Genomic DNA, 23347 nt, shown 5'->3' with positions numbered 1-23347 from the left:
CCAACAGCTTGACATGTGCAGACATGCAATTAATTCCCTTGGTACATAAAAGAAATGGTGTGTTCCTTTATACTTCTGATCGAAAGAGGACAAACCCAAATAATCTATTTTGTCTTGAGAATACATCATCATAGGCAAGATAAATTAAACACAGTCCAAGGTTAAGGCTGATGAGTCAATGGATGTTGTTTATAGGTTGTGACGACAACAACAACACATAATTGTTTTGTCCATATGCCAAAATATGTAATGGGGTATTTTCCATAACATCAATCAATCAATCGATATTTTAAATTGAATACATAAAAAAAGGCATGGTTATGTGCTAGATTCAGAGAAATCAGCACCATATAATAGTCACATATGCAAAAATATAGGTATAATTATTAGGAAAAGATATTACTTCATCCGTCCCAACTAATTTGTCCACATGGAATACGGAGTTTTAGATATTGTGTAATTAGTAAGTAATTAAGAAATATATTAGAAAAAATAATTATATTTTAATAAAAATAATTATAAATTAAGATTAAAATGACTAAATAATTTAATTAAAATAAAAAAATATAAATTATGGATTTTAAAGTGCGGTTAAAGTATATAATTATATTTCCAAAAGTGGAAAAGACATAATAAAAAAAGTGGATAAATTAGGTGGAACGAAAGAAAGAAAAATAAATTAAATGATTTAATTTACTAATATTTTTCATAATTCTTATATTCATAATATTAAATTATATAATAACTTTTTATATAAGATATTTTTGTATATTGAAATTAAAATATTAGCTATAAAATTATATTTTCCTAAATTAATATCTGAGTTATTTGAAGACGTATGCAACTTTGCTACGTGAATTAGTTTTTTCTTTCTTCGCATGCAAGGCACTGCAGAAAGCGACTAAATTCTTTTTGAAGTCCCGGGATCTGAGGACCAGACAGGTAATCAACTGTACATCTTGGGTAGGGTGCTCGTGCCCCCTGGATCTTGTAAGAAATGGCATTATACTCGTGCCACATGACATACTGCAGTAGACAGTTCAATACCAACAAACATGCATGTTGGGTTCGATTTGCTTGGATGCGTTTGAATGATATTTTAGTTTGGTTTTCGATTCAATATTGGTTTAAATATGATATTACATAAAATAAAAATAAAAATAAAAATAAAAATGATAAACAACTAATTTATTTAAAAATTTACATTTTTTAAGTGAAATATTTGTCAGTAGATTATGGAATTGAAATTCTTTATTTTATTCATAAGAATGTATATATCTATATATTTAAATATATTTCAACATATTCAAACTCAAAATTGTGTTGTAAAAATTAATTTGAGTTTGTCTGAATGAACTATGAGTCAGAAGCAAATGGAATTAGATAGATCACAGATAGAGTCGGAAGCAAACGGAATTGGAATCCGACAAATCATAGACAAATTGCAAACTTTAAGGCAAACAGATGTGATTGAGAGTCAAAGTTAAACGTAAAGAAGGACGAATCGAAAATAACCTCTAACAGAAAAACAAGTCGCACATTTAGATAGGAAATAATATCCCGAAACGAAAACAGTTCCAGCACCGGCATTCGAACATTTACTTTGTATTAATTATTTTTATATCTAACAGAAGTGACAACGACTTGTATACGATGCCTCAAAATTAGAAGTTCATTTGCAACATATCTTGCGCAAGCACAAGTATTCTTATAGAATATAAACAAGTTACAAGTTACATTAGGTTTGTTTCTTTAAAGCGAAATAATTTTAAAAAATATTTTTTTATATGAGATATAGGAAATTGTGTAAGTAATATAAAAATAACGAGTGTATGAAAATATATTACTCTTTTCGTCCCACATAATTTGTCAATTCTTTCTGTTTCGTCTCACATAACTTGTCTTTTTTTTTTTTCTCTTATAAATATAATTATACATTTTAATCACATTTTTAAAATCAATAATTTATATTTTTTTATTTTAACTAAATTATTTGGTTTTGATTTGAAATTGGATATTTTTTTTTTTAAAAAAAGGAAATTGATATAAATAGATACTAATGAAAATATTTTGTGATATTGAATAATATATTTTTATCATAAACCCTAAAGATTGAGTAATATTGATTTATATTTGAAACACAAACCCAACCCTCCTTAATTTTTATATTCTTTTAATAAATTTTGAAATACTTGAATAAAATAATTAATCGTATTATATATAAGTTCAACTTATTGCAAATAAAAATAATAATAACAACAATAATAATAATACTGATTTGAAGAATCAAATAACGATACATCATGTAGTGAATATTCCAAATATCCCTATCACTAGTTGGCTTATTGTTTTGGCTATGGAGTACAAAAAGTCAACTTAGAAATCTCTAAATATATTAATCCAAATTGTTATGTGACATGTCGATCTGCTCATTGACCATACACAAATCTTTTGATATGTGTTTCTTTGGGATTTTTTTTAAAATTTTTTTTTTATTTAAATATATAATAGTTTGATACTATAAAATTTTGAATATTGAAATTGATTAAATGATACTCCAAATAAACAAATCCCATTTTTATTTTGATTCGAGTTTTTTTTTTTTTGGATTAAATAATATATTCTTATTAAAAATACATATACAGGTTGAAATATAAAAAAATAAAATAAAATACTAAAATTGTGCAAACCAAACAAAGGTTAATGTTGTTTATTGTTTGAGATACCATGACAAAATAAAATTAATAATCAATAGTAAAAGTTATTTTTGGTGCCATTCAAAATTTTATTAATTAAATTTAATCTCATACAAATATTTTGATCAAATTTGGTTCAATTAAAAGTATTTTAGTCAATTATTGTCCTAATAAGAATTCAATTGTAAATATTAATGTGGCCATAATAATATCAGACATTAAATATATTTTTTCTCATAAAATATTAAATTAAATATTAATTTTTTACTATTAATTTTTTACTATTTCCATTCACTTTCATTTTGTATGTTCTCGTACAATTAAAAAAATTGATTTCGATGGTGGGCTTGTTTGTCAAATCAACATTGATTTCCCATTAATAATTTTAATTTCATCAAATAAAAAATATTATAAAAAATATCTATTTTTTAGTTTATATTGTATTACATTAAAAACACACTCAATCTTTATTTAAAGTGTTACATTGAAGATATCTATTTAAAGTTATTATATATATCATTCTCTAATTCAATAGTTACTAAAAAAAATGTATGACAATCATCTCAATATTACAAAAAAAAAAAAAAAAAAAAAGAAAAGAAAAAGAACAACCATTGTTGAATCACATATAAATTATGTTAAATGTATTTATTTCAAAATGATTGTATATACATACGATTGATGAATCGACATTTTCAGTATGGTGCTAACAGCACAAAATATATATAATTAACACAAAATTTTAATAAAAGAATATATGATTTATATTAATATAGTAAAAATACGACATATTAATTGATAGCACATAACAATAGTTTACATAATACATACTCCCTTCGTCCAAGATACCATATCCACGTTGCCGTTTCTGTCCGTCCCGCATACCATGTATTTTCCTTTTTTGGAAAATGATTACACACTTTAATCTCATTTTAAATTTTTTAATTTTAATTAAACTAATTAGTTATCTTAATCTTAATTTATAATTATCTATATTATAGGATAATTATTTTCGCTAATACATTCTTAATTATCTACTAATTACACCCCTCCTAAAATACCGTGTCTACAGTGTAGCAGACACGGTATCTGGGACGGAGGGAGTATTATTTATCGTTTGTTTCAACGTCTGAAATAGATTCGATAATGCACACAAAAACGTATGAACAGTAGGCGTATATTTCAACGCGCACAGGTTTATTATCTGTTTTATTTATTTACATATATATATATATATTATATTATTACAAGAGCTTATAATTGAGACAAATTCAAGTCAACAAAACCTATGTATAAATATATTTCATTTTAGCTCAATAGACATCCAAAAGGTAACAAGCTACTACCAAACAACTCTTTTTCAATAATACGAATTATAGTTGAAAAATTAACAGGCCTAACCAACCCTAATGGTTGATTGATTTTTTTTATTCAAGACAATTATAAAATTCAACATAAAAAATTAAAAAATATTGAATGAAATTAAATTTGTATAAATTAAAGGATGACCTAATCATATATCTATCATTTGTTAATGGTTCCCCCAAAGCTTAATTAAACATGCTCTTGACCAACACTGAAAGCTATACATCATTATATTTTTTATTATTTCATGTAAATATAATATATAAATATATATAGTTATTAATTTTTCTGTTTATATATAAAATTATATGTATTTTTTTTTTTTTTTCATTTGTAATTTCATACTAAGCAAATTTTGTGTGACATGCAATATCATTAAGAAGCATAACGTTCCTAAATTTACTCTCGAACCACAAAATCATTTTTTATTTACAACAAATTATAAATTATTTTATATATTTATTTTTTTATAACTTAAGAATCCGCGGTCGCTATTTGTCGAATAACAAATTATAAATTTATATGTACAACCTATAGCAGTATAACATATCTAATCTAATCAAAACTTGGAAGTTAAATATGTTTTGGAAATCCTTTTGTTGCAAAAAAATAATAATAATAAAAATAAAATAAAATAAAATAAAATAATAATAATGATTGAATTTATAATATTGGGTGTTAGTAACGTTAGTTGACAATCAAATTAGCTATTTCTTATCGTCGCGTAGGCAATAATTAATAGATTTATATATGTGTATGTATGCATGTATGTATGTGAAATAGAAAATTAATAGTGTAGTGTTTTAATTTAAATATTATATTAGAAGTCTACTCTTAATTATTTAATAGGGAAGAAAATTTGTGTGGCTGATGCCACACATGATGGATGATTGATCGACTACATATTTAAATTAATTTACTAATGAAAATGATATATATATATATATATATTCGTCATTGGAATCTGTAGTACATATATGCAACTTGATGATTTTGAAATTTTGCTTTGTTTACTTTGATTTTAGTTTAATTTCTTTTTTTTTTTGTATGATTTTATTTAAAATTTTGTTTAAATAATATTATATTAAATAAAGTATTATATTTTATTTAAGAAATTTGTTGGGAGAGAATAAGTGCTGCACCAATAAACTCTCGAATATTTATTCAAATGGTCAACTCCCGAAGCATAGTTATATCACAGTTATAACGACGACTTGTCAATGAAATAAATGCAGAGATCAAAGCAATAAATGACAAATTATTTGTTAACGCGATTCGGTTATAACCAACCTACATCCAAGAGATTTCAATCAAGGAGAGGTTTATTAATCAGTGCTGATTAAGAACAAAACACCCAAAACTTCATCAACCCAAACTACAAGCAGATTACCTAGAAAATTTCATACATTATCACAATCGCATACGGACAACTAACACATAGTTAGACAGCTCAGATTCTGAATATTCTCCTGATCGGAACTCCAATTCCCTTTGACCGACGAATTCTCCGGCGAGATAGTAGTGTATATTACTCACTCAATGCAAGGAGATGAGAAGGGATAAAATTGAAAGGATTGTTACAATATTTCTCTCACTGTATAATGTAGACATGCAATAAATTCCCTTGATACAAAAAAGGAACAGTGTGTATCTACACACTTCTGACCACAAGAGGACAAACTCAAATTGTCCATTTTATTTTGAGAAACCACAATTCTTAAGAAATACAATAAAAAAAAACAACTTAAAATGACTGTACAACTTGGTCATATATTGTTATTTTTGAAATCAAACGACAACATAAATAGGTGATAGAGATTTTTCAATTTAACAAAATTATAACAATCACAAAATAAAATTTTAAAATATAATAAAATACCTCATTAAAATCACTAGACATAAATGTTTCCTTATAGACTTATCAAAATATGTCTCACGGCCGCCTTGGACATGGACCATCTGGCCCATACTCAGGGCTCATAAATTTTATGAGAGAAAAATATATTCGAATAATTTTTTTTTAATATATTGTAAATAAATTGTTTTGAAAACATCCGTGTATTTGTTAGACTTATAAAATGTATGCAACTTTGACAAGGTTTCGGCTTGTAGCATCGAAAATCCCAATGTCTGTTAGTATTATTTATTTTTTTCAAGTTTTTTATTATTAGTCATTATCTTCTCTTCTCTCCCGCAACTAAGTATCCATTTGCTTTTTCACGTAATTTTAAAAGTATTAGTATTATATTAAAATATAGTAGGAATAAAGTAAAAATGACTAAAATAATCTTATTAGTATGTGTGATATAAAGGTAATAATAATTGTGTAATATATTGTAAGTTGTAAGGATATTTGTAATGTTAGGTACACAAGTACAGTTACTAAAAAAAGAAAATAGATACTTTGTTATGGGACAGACTAAAATGTAAAAATGGATACTTTGTTATGGGACGGAAGGAGTATATTTTTTCGTAAAAAAGAATATATATTATCTTTATATTATACAATATTAATAAAAATATTTTGACTTTTTCTTTTATGTATGCAAATATAATACTAATATTTAAAAATAAAAAACTAATATATACTTTGTTGGGAGACTAAGAGAGTATTTTTTACTAAATCTGTGTTTGTTTGGATAGTTGAATTTTGAGTTGATATTTGAATAGTAAAATATTTGAATTTGAATAGTTGTATGATGTGATATAAATATAGTTTGATGTAATATTTTGAATGTAAAATTATTTTTTAGTATAATATAAAAAAATAAATAATTAATTTGATATTTTTTATAAGAAAAAATCTGACTAACAATAAAAATTAATAAAAATACCCCAAACGAGCACGCCCAATATGTATCAATATATTACTCTCTCCATCCGTCTCTAAGGTCAGGTTTTTATATGTATCATTGTACTTAACATTAACATTAAAAATATCTTTATATTTTTATAATTTTTTTTTACAAATATTCTTCTATTACTATTATAAAATACTAATCAAAAATATATTTTACATTTTTTTTAATTTATACTTTAATATAATAATTAATATTAAAAGATGAACGTAAATAGAATCATTAAAACCGGGTGAAGGTAATATTTTATAGACAATTTAAAATAATAAAATGAAGATATTTTTACAATACAGATAAAAGAACAGTACTCCCTCCGTCTTATATACCATGTTCACGTTGCCGTTTCTGTCCGTCCCATATACCATGTCACTTTCCTTTTTGGAAAAATAATTACACACTTTAATCTCATTTTAAATTTTAAAATTTTATTTTTTTTAATTTTAATTAAACTAATTAGTTATTTAATCTTAATTTATAATTATTTATATTATAAGATAATTATTTTTACTAATACATTCTTAATTATCTACTAATTAAATCTCTCCTAAAATACTGTGTCTACAGTGTAGCAGACACAGTATTATATCTGGGACGGAGGGAGTATTATTTAAAAAAATAAAAATGAGAATAAAACAAGTCCCAAAATATGACGTATGAGCACACACACAGACCCAACACGGCAGCATCGAATCTCAACTCTCCCTCTCCCTATATAAATAAATGCAGCTGAAGAATCCCACAATATATTCGTCCATCCTTCTCCACTCTCCACTCCTCACCAAACCAGATTCTATTTCTTGCAGCAACACACCAATGGCGGCCCTTTCAGACCTCCTCAACCTCACCCTCTCCGACAAAATCATCGCCGAATACATCTGGTCAGTTCATTTCCTTTCTTTCTTCTCGCATAATATACGTGTACAACACACCTGCATCCCCCTGTTTCTTCAACCATCTTATCTCTTCAAAAAAGCTCTGCAGATGCTTCTATTCTTACTTGTTTCTGATTTATTTATTTAATATCTTTAATGGTTTGTGTTCCTCCATTTCCCTGTTCCATTATCTCTCTTTTCCCCCAAATTGATATTACAAACTTTTTGTTGCTAAATCTGTTTGTCCTAAATAAAAAGCGTAATTCGAGCTTTCTTAAAGAGATTCGGTAAGAATGAGACACCTAACGTCTTCTTCGAAAGTTTGTTTGTAAGAAGCTCTGTGATATTGATTTGACGAGATAATGACAGGGTCGGAGGCTCTGGAATAGATATTCGAAGCAAAGCCAGGGTAAATTAAACAATTTCTGTTCAATCTTTACAGTAAACTTTGGCAGTAACTATGAACAGTTAATGACATAATTTTGGATTCTCCAGACACTTTCTGGACCAGTTACTGATCCTTCGAAGCTTCCTAAATGGAACTACGACGGCTCCAGCACTGGCCAAGCCCCCGGCGAGGACAGCGAAGTCATCCTGTAGTAAGTGTCCTAAGCTTCTCTTCTTTCGATCGTTAATGGATTTGTCCTAAAGCTTTTATTCATGCCCGAACCATTGTTAGTCCTCAGGCGATTTTCCGCGATCCGTTCCGGCGAGGGAAAAACATTCTGGTGAGAATTCTTTTCTGTTTCTGAGATTGTCTGAATCTGCAATTGTGTCTGTTTGATTCGATTTTTTTGTCTCCGACGAATGTTTTTCAGGTGATGTGCGATGCTTACACACCGGCCGGCGAGCCGATACCGACGAACAAGAGGCACAGTGCCGCCAAGATCTTCAGCCATCCTGATGTCGCTGCCGAAGAGCCATGGTATGTCCGAAATCTGAATTGATCGATGTTGTCTGTCTCGATAGAATTCGCTTGTGATAACTGATCGATCTTTGGATTAAATTTGACGGCAGGTTTGGGCTCGAGCAAGAATACACTCTCTTACAGAAGGACGTTAAATGGCCCCTCGGATGGCCGACGGGAGGCTACCCCGGACCTCAGGTGATTACTACATACTCTGATTTATATATGTCCTATGTTAGGACATGGATCAGGTGTTAGATTCGATCGAGTCAACATGGTGTTATAAAAGTGACCGACATATATTTATATATATTTCAATATATTTATAATATAGTATATATTATATTATAACCATACTGACTTGGTCTGATCATGAGAGATCTGCAGCAGCTATGTTAATATGTATTGTGTGTCTAAATTGGTTATAACATACTCTCTCCTCCCTTAATAACCTATCAATCCCTTAACAATTTTTTAATTTTTTTATTTTGGTCGTCTCATAATAAAGTATTCATTTTCTTTTTTAGTACATGTGCTATTTATCTAACATTACAAATATATCTTTTCAATTTATAATATATTACACAAATATCATTACATTTATATCATAAGATACTAATAAAGTTAGTTTAGTCTTTTCACATTTATTAAGCAAATAGATAAATAAATATGGGATGGAGGGAGTATGTTGTATGAACTATTGTCATACGTTGTCAGTTTATACATTGTATTTGTAGTATAATCAGTGGTTTGCTCGATTTATTACAATCAATCTGAGGCGTATGTGTAATCGAAGTGTAAGGATTTTTGAATTGTGTTTGTTGCGTTTCGAAGGGCCCTTATTACTGTGGAGTCGGAGCTGACAAGGCTTTCGGACGAGACATCGTCGATGCTCATTACAAAGCGTGTCTGTACGCCGGGATCAACATAAGTGGCATCAACGGCGAAGTGATGCCCGGGCAGGTACATATGTTCGATGCGCGCTTCTTGGCTATGCGCTCGATTTCGTTCATTCGACTTTTATTGATGTCTGATTAATACAACCTTATCGAAACCTATACAGTGGGAGTTTCAAGTCGGACCATCCACCGGCATCTCTGCCGCCGACGAGCTGTGGATAGCTCGATACATCTTGGAGGTAATATAATGACAATACGAAACCGAAATACTTACATTCGTAGAATCTAAAGAAATCGATAAAACATGAGTCGAACTTTGTTTACGTTAAATGTTTTTACAGAGGATTACGGAGGTTGCCGGAGTCGTACTTTCGTTCGACCCCAAGCCAATCCAGGGCGATTGGAACGGCGCCGGCGCACACACCAATTATAGGTAATGAATCCTTTGATTTCTAACATCCTATTTTTTTACACTTGATGGCGATTCTAAAGCTTGTTTACGGTCGATGAATATCAGCACGAAGTCGATGAGAAAAGAAGGAGGCTACGAGGTCATAAAAAAGGCTGTCGAGAAGCTCGGGCTGAGGCACCGCGAGCACATTGCCGCCTACGGAGAGGGCAACGAGCGCCGCCTCACCGGAAGGCACGAAACTGCCGACATCAACACCTTCAAATGGGTAATTAATAGATAAACTGTTGTGGGTTTTACTACAAATTTTTCCTATTCAAATTTTATTTTACTTTTATTTAAAATATCAAATCAAACAATTACTTTTCAATTTTTATATTATACTCCCTCCGTCCCTTAGCAATCTATCAATTTTTTGTCATTTTGGTAACAAAGTATCAATTTCTTTTTTTTAGTAACTATATTATATACTTAACATTACAAATACAATTACATTTATATCATACAATACTAAAATACTAAAATATATTTTAGTCTTTTTACCTTTATTTCTGAGAAAAAATATTAGAATTTTATTTGAGATTCAAAATATCACATCTATTTATATGACATCTAACATTTATTACATCGACACAGGGAGTGGCTGACCGTGGGGCGTCGATCCGGGTTGGGCGGGACACAGCGAAAGAAGGCAAAGGATACTTTGAGGACCGGAGGCCGGCCTCGAATATGGACCCGTATGTCGTTACGTCGATGATCACGGAAACCACCGTCTTGTGGAAGCCGTGAGGAGCCAAAAGTTGTGTTGCCAACATTTGCAGTTTCCGGCGCCGGCGCCGGCGCCGGCGTTTTGCTTTGATTTTAAGAAAGGGATTTTGATTTTGTGGTGAAGCAACCCTTACGAGTTATGTTGTGTAGGATGGATGTCATTTTAATTAATTTGCTGTTGTTGGTTATAACGTCTCTGCATTTCAGTGTGATGATGACACTGAAAATTTGCTTATCAATAATGATAATAATAGTGAAGGGTTGATGTTTCTTTATAATTTTTTTTTTGAAATTCTACTATTCCCTACTCCAAAAATAAATAAATAAATACTCCCTTCGTCCCAGACACATTGTAACATTTTTTTTTTTTTGGTATATCCCAAAATCCTACAAGATTTCCAAAATAGAAAATAATTAGTTATACTTAATCTCTATTCCTCACAACATCCAAATAAAAAAATAAAATATATATTTCTCTCACTATCACATCACTTAATTTTTATATTATCCTATTTAATACCACCCCACCTAAAAACCCGTCCCAAAAGCAAATATTGCACCTTGTTTGAGATAGAGGGAGTATTTTTTTCATCTATTTCAAATAATACATTTATATTTTGGCATCACAAATTTTTTTAGAAAAATAGTACTCCCTCCATCCCACATACCATGTCCACGTTACCGTTTCTGTTTATCCCACGTACTATGTCACTTTCCCTTTTTAGAAAATAATTATACACTTTAATCTCATTTTAAATTTTTTTAATTTTAATTAAACTAATTAGTTATCTTAATCTTAATTTATTATTATTTATATTATAAGATAATTATTTTCACTAATATATTCTTAATTATCTATTAATTACACTCCTCCTAAAATACCGTGCTATAGTGTAGCAAACACGTTATGTGGGACGGAGGAAGTAATATATTAATTGTAATAGATAGTTAAAAATAATATAGATATAATTTTGCTTTTACATTTTACATTTTAGTATAAAAGTATGATAAAGTAGATATTTATAACAAAAAGTATGTTTAATCTAACTTTTTCTTTTTACGAAATACCTTTTATTTTGAATTTTGTTTTTATTACTGATATATTTTTTCTTTTTTAGTTATAAAATAGTAGAAAAAATAATATTTGGTAAAAAAAAAAAAAAGCAGCAAAGTAATAATATTTCTGGATAAAAAAAGAAGTACTATAAATTTAGATTTTTATATTAACGGCTTAATTTTTTATATCATACATCTAAAAAAATTTAAAATAAAACAATAAGCAGATAAGCTTTTCATAATTCTATATAAATATGCAATTTAAAAATAGATTTACAAACAGCCCTAAATCTAAAATTAAAAGATGTTAAAATGAATGTTAAATTTTCAAAAAAATTACCAAATGTTGGTCTACTCTTGATAGAATAAACATACTAGAAAAATCAAATTCTACTATATTACAGAAAGTCTGTTCACACACACATATATATATATAATTATTATTGGTTACCAGTAATATTTTCATAAAAAATATCAAATAAAATATATTTTTTTATCATAAAATATTACTCTCTCTGTTCCACTTACTATATCTATACTATAGTTTCTGTCCGTCTCGCATAGCCACTTTTTTTTTTTCAAATGATTACTCATCTTAATCTTATTTTAAATTTTTTAATTTAATTTTTTTTAATTTTAATTAAATTAATTAGTTATTTTAATCTTAATTTATAATAATTTATATTATATATTAATTATTTTCACTAATACATTTTTAATTATCTACTAATTATACTTATTATAAATTACCGTATCTACAGTGATCAAGACACCAAACGTAGGACAGAAGTAGTATAATTAAATGTCCAATTTTTTCATTACTAATTATTTTTTAAAAAAAAATTCAAAAACTTCTGTTGGAACAATATTTCCTCCAACTATTTTTGGCATATGGTTCTTCGTATTTTCTTCCTACTGTCTTTTTCAGATTTTCATTTGGAGTAAATAGTCTTGTCTGGTTGTTGGAAGGTTTTGAGAGTGTGTCTAGTGAGAGAAAAAGTGAGTTAAATCCTTTCACCTCTAACTTTTCTTTTATCCATGTATTGAGTGAGTGCAAGACACTTATATTCGCCGGAGACCTCGTCGGAGGAAGGAGAAATCGGAGTTCCGATAAGGGGAAGCGTCCAGATTCTTAGCAGTTCTGCTCCGTGGTCGTTGTCAGCACAAGTTTGTGACAACATAAGCCTGTGTAGGGAATTTCCAAGGTAAACTATGTTAGGAGAATGAATTGAAAGAGTTGTGGTTGTCTATGTTCTTAATGAGCACTGATTAGTGAACTTCTCCTGGATTGGTATTTCCGGATGTAGGATTGTTTATATCCGAACTGGGTAAATAAACCTTTGTCTCATTTACTGCTTTGTATTTTCCGCATATATTCAGTTGACAGTAGGGTATTACAACTGTGATATAACCATGCTTTGAGAGTTGATACATTTGAATAAATGTTCGAAAGTGATTTGGTGCAACACCTTATTCATTTCCCAACAACTTCTATATGCTCAAATTTACTAAAGTATAGAGATTAAAAAATAAATTGTCCCACTTGCAAAAATACACGGAAATCCGAATATATACGTACACACTACAAAAGCTTGTGGTCAATATATTTATTTTACACAATATATTTTTGTTGTGTAAGGATGTGTTTGTTCGAGGTTTGATTTTGAATTGAGATTTAAATAGTAAAAATTTTGAATTTGAATAGTTGTATGATGTGATATAAATAGGTGTTGATGTGATATTTTGAATATAAAATTGATTTTTAGTATAATATAAAAAATAAAAAATAAATATTTGATTTGATATTTTTTTAAGAAAAAAAATAAGATAAATAATGTATTTAAAATGCAGTCTCCCAAATAAACAAACACACAAAGTATAATTGGCTACTGTCTACCTCTTTCTCATCGTTAGGCCATTCGCCATTATCCGCGTATTTGTTTGTCGCTTAGAGCTATTATGATTGGTTGACCGGGCGCAAGTCAACCTACAACTTGCTCAATCGTGATTTGGTAAGTCAAATTATAACATAATGGATTAAAATATATTTATTAAATAATTAAGAAATATATTAATAAAAATAATTATAAATTAAGATTAAGATAATTAAATAGTTAAATTATGATTAAAAAAATTATAAAATTTAAAATGTAATTAAAATTATTTTTTTTAAAAGAAGAAAAAGATAAATTATACAAGACGATCGAAAATAAAAAATATGGATAAATTATGTGGAACGGAGAGAGTATAACTCAACCTTTTGAGCTACACTCTATCTCTCCTAACAATTGACAACTTCGCCATATGCTAAATAATTTGAATCTATATTTAGAATTTTTTAGATACATTACTTTTTAAATATTATAAGGTAAATTATATAACACAAAAATGTGTTTTTTTTACTGAAAATGCATAAAATAATTAATTTATTACGTGAAACTTTTTTGTGTTAATATAAAGTTTGCACAAAACATTACATTTATTCAAAACTGATGTTTGTGTCTAAATAAAAACCTAAATTAGCGTAAGTTTTATACAAATAAAAAACATAAAATATCTTAAATAATTTTTTTGAATAAACTAAATAGATAAATAATTGATTAATCCTTCATATTATAGTTTTTTAGAGACAAATTATTATCTTATTTTTGCAAAAACTATAAAAATAAATGATTGATCAATTATTTATTTTATTACAAAAATTGTTTAAGATATTATATATATATTTTGTATAAAACTTACTTAATTTAAGTTTTTATTTAAACTCAAACATTAGTTTTGGACAATGAGGACGTTTTGTACAAATTTTACATTAGCACAAAGGGTTTCATACGGTAAATAAAATATTGAGTATTTTGCTCATTTTTACTAAAATATAAGAGAATATATAATTTACCTAATATTATAATTTTTTTAAAAAAAGGAAACTAAATTAAATATCAATTCTCAAACAATATTGTACAGTAAGAAAAATAATCGTAAAAGATGCTCTAATGTACTCTTTGTTAGGCCCTACCCCAACGACAATTTTCTAATGTCATTATAAAATTTTTTTCTATAGTCATCGTTATATTCGCCGTCGGGCCAGACGTTACTACAACTATCCTTATGACGTTTTCAACACCTTGTCCAATTCTCTCGAACATTCTTCTCGCCGTGAGCCTTCTAATCGCCAAACGCTATTCTTACTATTGCCTTGAACTTAAAATATCACAAATAGATCCTACTTAGCCAAACATGTTTGCTCCCATATTACTATTATAGCAACAAGTACATAATTAATGTTGTTAGTTATATCTAGTCTCTTCGTTCAACTGTGTTTAGATAAATTGATTTTTTTATGTGTGGTACGTTACTAATATAAAAAATAATATTTTGTATTAAATTATTGATTTTTATGAATAAATAATATATATATTAATGTCTGTATATTTATATTTTTTTAATAATATTTATGAAGAATTGTTTTATTGAAAGATATGGGGTGAACAAACTGATATGCTTTTAACTCTTTGTTTTTCCATACCTTACCATAAAAATTTTGATTACATTATTGAACAATTGAAATTAAAATTAGGTAAAAAAACATTTCAATTGACACGACAACCATGCATGAATTATTGTGGGGATAGGTAAAAACACAAAGTTTGAAACATGGGACTAATCGTGATCGTATCCAGAAAAAAAAAAAAAAAAAAAAATCGAATCCCAACGAACAAAGTGTTGAATATACATCAAATTGGTGTCCAATCCAAGATTATATATATATGTATATATAATGTGCAGGCAGCCATGTTTGTCTGTGTCTATATATTAAGCTCTCCTATTTCCAAATCATCCAACAAATCCCAGCCGTTGATCCCGAACCCATCTTCCCAGATGCTGTAACTGTTCATCATTTCAGTGCAGTAATCCCTAAATGTCGGGGAAAAGCACTGCAGATCCTCCAACGAAGACGACAATGGAGAACACGGAGAGCAAGAGGAAGAAGAAGATGGAGTAGACTGTTGGTGAATCAAAATCTCGTGTGGTTCCATCACAGGAATTTCGTCGATGCTGAAATCATTATCATTATTAATATTGTCGAATTCATTGGACTCAATTGGGCTCCTGATTTTGTCCTCTTCCTCCTCCTTATCGCCTCCTTTCTCAGGCTCAGTCTCCGGCGGCGGCGGCGGCGGCGGAGATAGAGGTTTGTGGGTAAGAGGGTCGATACCCATTTTCTTTAACTTCTTCTTGATGTGAGTGTTCCAATGGTTCTTGATTTCGTTGTCTGTTCTTCCTGGAAGATGAGAAGCGATTTTGGACCATCTGAAAAATGCAATTTTTCCATTTCCATTATTATTATTGTTATTAGTAAAAAGATATTAGAAGTGAAGTAATGATGAGACAGAGGCACGGCCATGGAAGAATTGAAAGGGCCTGTTCGATGATCAATTTGGGGTTGATGATTTTGTCTGCCACATGATTTTAATATTAATTTGAGGAATTGAACATATACATATATATATATATATATGTAATATATTAAAGACCTGTTTCCAAGCTGGGCATGGAGGTCGATGACAAGCTTCTCTTCGTCTTGGGAGAGAAGACCTCTTTTGAGGTCAGGTCTTAGGTAGTTTGTCCATCTCAACCTGCAACTCTTTCCACACCTCAAAAGCCCTGCAACAATTTTAAGAAAATGAGATAACAATAAAAAATTAAAATTTAAAATTAAATTTATAGTAAAAAAAAAAAAAAAATTTGGTATTTTTTCACTTAAAAATAAATAAGGATAAAGTATTTCATTCCAAATCAACTACATAGTGTTATATTGATAACAAATTAAATATAAAAATCAATAAATTCAAATAGTCGATAAACAAATTTCAAACATATGTCCCATGAATGCAAATGAAAGTAATATTTATTTTGTTACTATAGAATCTTCAAGCTTATTACAAAAATAAATATATTGGTTTTTTTACAATTGTTTTTTCAAGAAAATGTATATTAAATGATAACTTTCCTAAATTAATGTATTATATAATATTAAAATTTTCATAAGAATATGCGTGGACATATTTGAAGTGTTCTGTTTTATTTTTAAAATAAGAAAAATTTAAATAAACAAATGTAATATATTTCTAATTGAAACTAGTTTTATATGAAATAAATAAATAGAGCTTAAACAATGCATACAAATATGTAATTTTATATAAAAGAATTTACTTTGTATAGTTAGATGGATGTATTTTTAAGTTAGCTACGAAAAATTGTGTCGGTAATATAAAAAATACTAATATTTTATATTATATTATTAATCTTTTTTAAATAAATAAAATGTATATATCGCTTTTTTTTATAATATCTATTAAAAATCGTGAAAAAAAAAACAAAAAAACAAAATGAACAAATCCAATATAAAAATAAAAATAAAAATAAAAATAAATCCTATCCCTTTTTTTCTACCATATATATTTATAAAATTTCTAGTCAATATATATATATATATATATACCTGCAAGTTTAGGAACAGCTCTCCAGCAGCATTGACCATTGTTGAGCATGAAAGCTATGAGTTTCTTGTCTTCATCACAAGTCCATGGCCCTTTCTTCAATCCCACTTTGTCACAGCAAGGCTGTCTTCCCATTTTTATTGATGATCCAACCTTCAATCTTTCTTAATTTATTTTCCGACAAAAAAAAAATGCAATAATCAGATCGATGGATCTTTTAATTTTCCAATGGAAGAAAGACAAGCTTTCCATGCCCAAAAACACTTCATATTTATATAGAGGAGAATGAGGGGTGGGTTAATTGAGTGCCCCTCTCTACCCTACCCCACCCCCCATCATGCATTACAGATAAAATAATAAAATAAAAAAACCCATTTAAATGAAACAATATATATATTAAATAGTACTTGCAGAAAAATGTGTATCTATATGTGTGTGTGGACAGAATATTTGAGTTCTCATTGGTTATTTGTTTCCTCTATATTGGGGACTTTTCTTGCCATATCCACTAAATAATTAATTTTCAGAAAAAAAAAAAAAACCTATTTTGTGATTGTTGAAGAAAAATGTTTTTTATTAATTCCTTCAACTTTTAATTATCTTTTTATATATATTTTATTGCAAAATGGATATATGTAATCTTTAGTGTTCTCCACTATTATTACTACGTGTATTGAAACCATTGATTGAATCTTATAAGCGTGTTAAAAAAAAATAAATAAAATAAAATTAATTTGTGTTTTTATATATATATATATATAAAGAAAAGTATTTATATTAATTTCTATGTATAGTGACCTCAATCCACAAAATATATACACTTTTTTGACATTGATTTTGGCTTATTATTTATAAATATTATTTTGTGAAGTGATTGAAGCTATTAAAAGTATATTTATTTATTATTAATAATGGAAAGTAAAGAAAAATAAGTAAATGGTAAAACCGACAACAAAAAATAAAAATAATAGTTTTGTACTCTTATGGTCTTACCTAAGTGATTATTTCAAAAGTTTGTCTTAAAAATTCTAAGTTCTTTTGAAGAATTCAAAAGCAAAAATTTAATCTTGATTCAATATTAATCATGTCGTTTCTCTACTTTTTCTCTCTTTGTATTTAATTTTATTGTAGTCATTATAGTCAATTAGGATATTAAATTGATAATTAGAAATATTTTTTTTCAAATGATATATATATATATATATATATGATGGGAGGGAGTATTCGTACTATTCTGAAGGAAATTTTATCAATCGATTTTATATAAAATATTTTCTATATTAAGTTATAGTGCAAATATCATCTAAATATCCTTAATTATCTTATTACACAATATAGAACAATTTACAAGTTTATTTTTCTAATCATATCTTTACCGATATGATTCACAATATATATAATACTCCCTCCGTCCTAGGTAATTTAGACGTGTTATTAATAAATAATTAAGAAGTTTATTAGTAAAAATAATTATTGTATAGTAAAAATAATTATAGATTAAGATTAAAATAACTAAATATTTTAATTTAGATTAAAAAATTATAAAATATAAAGTTTAAAATGTAATTATATTTCCAAAAAAGGAAATGACAAGTTATGTGGGACGAACGAAAATAGAAAATAGGGACAAATTATGTAAAACAAATTACATTTTATTCTTTAATAAAAAGTTAACATTTAAGATATTACTTTTTATATTACTAAAACAGTTTCTTATATTTTACATAAAAAAAAAAAAAGAAAAAGAAAAAACACTCAAACTAAAACAATAAAGAGCACACCCTACATTTGTATGCACCATTTTACCTTTTTATAATAAATTAAGAAAGGATAATATTTCAATATTTTTTCATTTGTACTTAATATATAAATAAAAAAATAAATGTGTAATAGTAATAGTATATTTGAAATTTATATAAAAGTCGGAAATATTTTTATATTAGTATGATATTATTCTTGTTATAATAGAAAAAATTTTATATTTAAATAAACCGGACGAAAATGATAAATTTGTATTATAGCTAAAATATAATAGTATGATATTTGTGAAAAGAAATAACGTTCTTTTATTATAAAAATCGTGGAAATTGTAAATACAATAGAAAACTCTAAAAGTCATATTTATCTTTTGCATAATTGTACTAAATATTAAAAGTATCCTTATATTTGTATATTTTTTTATACAAATATCCTTTTTTTTAATATTATAAGACATCAATATAAATATTTTTACAATTTTTTTTTTATTTGTACTATGTTTGGAAAGTTTAAATGTAGTTTTGGGGAGAGGGGAATGGAAGTGACTAGCACCAACTTTGTTTGGTTATGTGTATGTATATATATATATATATATATAATATCTTATAAATATATATGATGATGCTCTTGTAAGCATGTCATAAGCATCACATCGCATTCCATTTTCATCAACACCCACAAACATCACATATTATATTTTATATATATATATATGAAAATTGTTTAATGATTATTAGTCCCAATTATTTTAATTTGTCCAAGTGTAAGTGTAAAGATGGAGTCGTACTACTGAATCAGCAGCACCATTACATATATATATATATATATAACATTAATATACTCGAATTATGACCACAAGCAAAATGTCAAAAGTGCGACATATTATATTTATTTATATGTCCCAATCTTCTTACATAGTAACTTCATCGCACTTCAACAAACTTATTTACACGTATTATATATGCCATTTTTTAATATATATATATATATATATTGGTTCTTTTTTAAGTTTGAAACTAATTTAAAATGAGATATTAATTCGTATTTTTGTTTAAATATTATTTTTTTCTCTGATTTTAAGGGTTTTATTTATCTTTTGTGTATAATTTTTTGCACAAATGTCATGATAATAGTATTATAAGATAAATAAAATCCTAATAGAAGTACTTTTGTCATTTTTCATTGATTTGTATTACGTTTTCATATAATAATTAATATTCAAAGATTACACAAGCAAAAAGTAAATGAGGCTTTTAGAGTCGGACGAATGTAGTATTTTTTTTCATGTGATATTTTGTGAAAAAATTAATACTATATTTTTATTAAAAATTGTATAGAGGAAATAATATTGATTTCTATTTTTTTAAGAAAAGAAAAACCTTTTAATTTGTTAGAGAAAATTGTCAAAAGGAGACTTGAGGTCCAATCATTTCTCTACCTCCAATAAGATCATTTTGCCCTTGACTAAGTTGTGAAAGGTTGATGAAGTATAAGTAAAATTTCAATTTCCAATTTTAAAAATATATATTTTATATAATAATAATAATAATAATAATAATAATAATAATAATAATAAAAAGAGGATAATATAATTTTGACGTATTGATATCTTTAAAACGAAGTTTCAAAAGATAACATTGCTTCGAAATGGTGCAAGTATTTTTATTTGATTTGAGACTTTTTGCTAACTCTTTTTAAAGAGAAGAATAGTAAGTCAATTTGATATTTTATATTTTGATCGTCAATATATATTTATATTACATTGGTGCTGTAAAAATAAATTTATTAGTTAGAGCATATGTTTTAATATAATGTATACTTTTTATGCTTTGTAGTAAAAAAAAAAAAAGATAAAAAAATCAACAAACTTATTTTTTATAACAGATAAAAAATAAACATATATATATTTATGACAAATGGAGTAACAACAAACTATTATACTCCCTCCGTCCCAGATATTTTGTCCGTTTTACTATAGACACGAGAATTTAGGAGGGGTATAATTAGTAAATAATTAAAAATATATTAGTGAAAATAATTATCATATAATAAAAATAATTATAGATTAAGATTAAACATAACTTGTTAGTATAATTAAAATTTAAAAAATTATAAATGAAATTTTTTAAAATAAAAAAAAGTATATGTTTCAAAAAAATGAAAGTGACAAAATAATTGGAACAGACGAAAATAAAAAAGTGAACATGAGAACTGATACGAATGGAGTACTACATTAACTAAATGGAGTAGCAAAATAAATGTAAATATATATATATATATATTTAAACTAGCAACAATCTACTCATTCCATTATACATATCTCAATATTTTCTATTTTTGTTCTATCCTAACATATTTTGCAGCATTTCTAAAATAGAAAATAGTTAACTATATTTTATCTCATTATACTATTCAAATAAAAAATAAATATACAATTTTCTCTTATAATATTATCTAATTTTTATTTTATTCTACTCATTTTAAATTATTGTGAAAATATTACGTCTTAGCCAGGACAAATGGAGTATTATATAATGGACTGTTACATATAAAAATATTAAAATGCAAATAAAATAAAGACTGTAAGCTTTAAAGACATACTCATCAGTGTCGCAATAAATATGTGATATTACGAATATTAATTTATACATATTCGTCAATGCCTGATCTAAAGTATGTCTATATAAATGCCTAAAATTTGGGTGAAATAAAATTATGGTATTCTAAATAACAGTTATTATCCTCTTTCAAGCAGATTTATTTGGAATAATAATAATAATAATAATAATAATAATAATAATAATACTTATTGTCACCATAATAATTTGTAGGGTAAATTATATAGCACACCTTCTTGTATTTTTAGTAAAAATGCATAAAACACTTCGTGTTTTATTTATTGTGCGAAACCTCCTTATGTTAATGTAAAGTTTGTACGAAATACCCTTCTTGTCAAAAATTGATATTTAGTTCTAAACAAATATCTAAATTACGCAAGTTTTATACAAATAAAAAGCGTAAAATATCTTAAATAATTGTTTTGCATTAAATAAATAATTTATTAATCCTTCATTTTATAGTTTTTGGAGACAAATTGTTGTCTGATTTTTATAAAAATTATAAAAATATATGATTGATCAATTATTTATTTATTTATTTTATTCAAAACAAATTATTTAAGATATTTTACGTTTTTTATTTGTATAAAACTTACGTAATTTAAGTCTTTATTTCATACCAAACATCAGTTTTGAACAATAAGGGGTGTTTCATGCAAACTTTTCATTAACACAAAGAGGTTTCACTCAATAAATAAAACAAATGATGTTTTGTGCATTTTTAATAAAATACAAGGATGTGTTATATAATTTACCCTAATTTTTATTAAGTCTTTGCTTGTAGAGGTAATACATGAGGGTTCCACTATGCACGTGTAAGTGTTATATAAAAATATTACACTATTTCCTAAATTTTGTACTAAAAATAACATCAAATTAAATATTTATTTTTATATTTGTATATTATATTAAAAATTAATTTTATATTCAAACAATTATATTAATATTTATTTATATTACATCATACAATTACCATTAAAATAAATTTTGCAAATGTATCTTTCACCTTCCACATCTTACCCTTTCTTCCACTTCAAAAAAAAAAAAAAAAAAAAAAAAAAAAAAAGCATATATATTTATATTTATTCTAAAATTTAATTTTAGATAAAAACATATCAATATATTTATGTTATTATGTTAAAAATGAATTTTTATATAATATAAAAATATAAAATAAACCTAAGTAAATAATAGTACTTATTATATAAATAAATAAATAAAAAACATGATTGCCCTTAGATTTTCCATATACAAATCCAAAATATAGATATATCTGTATATATTTTTGTATGAGATGAGATCTTGCGACAGTTACTATTAAAGTGCATTCTGAATAAATCTTTGGTCGAATAATTCGCAACAACATGTTGATATAGAGTTTCTCCATAGTGGAGAAATTTCCAACGTAGGCAGTCTAACATTGGTGCATTGACTAATAAGATGTAAAATAATTTTGTTATAAAGTTTATTTAAAAAATCAATATGATAAAAAAGTTGTTATTTATATAGAATTAAAACATAAACAATATATTCTTTTAGTATATACTGTTTCATAAATTTTTTCAAAAAATCACAGACAATGTTTTTTTTTAAGAATGTTTGACAAATAATTTTTTGAAAAGCTTTTAGTTTATTTAAAA

At 26.5% G+C, this 23347-nt stretch overlaps 2 protein-coding genes across 2 annotated transcripts; one reads left to right on the top strand and one right to left on the bottom strand.

Annotated features, from left to right (window-relative positions):
* Window positions 1-7665: 7665 nt before the first annotated feature.
* Window positions 7666-11052, top strand: LOC127248731 (glutamine synthetase cytosolic isozyme 2). The gene is made up of 11 exons (XM_051271244.1): window positions 7666-7797; window positions 8161-8200; window positions 8287-8390; window positions 8471-8519; window positions 8610-8716; window positions 8809-8896; window positions 9533-9661; window positions 9762-9836; window positions 9939-10030; window positions 10115-10274; window positions 10643-11052. The coding sequence occupies exons 1-11, from the start codon at window positions 7733-7735 to the stop codon at window positions 10793-10795; spliced, it is 1062 nt and encodes a 353-aa protein (XP_051127201.1). The 5' UTR covers window positions 7666-7732; the 3' UTR covers window positions 10796-11052.
* Window positions 11053-15424: 4372 nt separating this feature from the next.
* Window positions 15425-17552, bottom strand: LOC127248732 (transcription factor MYB20-like). The gene is made up of 3 exons (XM_051271245.1): window positions 17334-17552; window positions 16366-16495; window positions 15425-16141 (listed from the first exon to the last, which is right to left on the bottom strand). Exons 1-3 carry the CDS (start codon window positions 17464-17466, stop codon window positions 15637-15639), a joined length of 768 nt encoding a protein of 255 aa, XP_051127202.1. The 5' UTR covers window positions 17467-17552; the 3' UTR covers window positions 15425-15636.
* Window positions 17553-23347: the final 5795 nt, after the last annotated feature.

This window comes from Andrographis paniculata, unplaced genomic scaffold (assembly GCF_009805555.1).
Source record: "Andrographis paniculata isolate CXL003 unplaced genomic scaffold, ASM980555v1 Contig34END, whole genome shotgun sequence".
Classification (NCBI taxonomy): domain Eukaryota; kingdom Viridiplantae; phylum Streptophyta; class Magnoliopsida; order Lamiales; family Acanthaceae; genus Andrographis; species Andrographis paniculata.
Note: the sequence above shows the minus strand (reverse complement) of the source record. Positions and strands in the feature narration are given on the sequence as shown.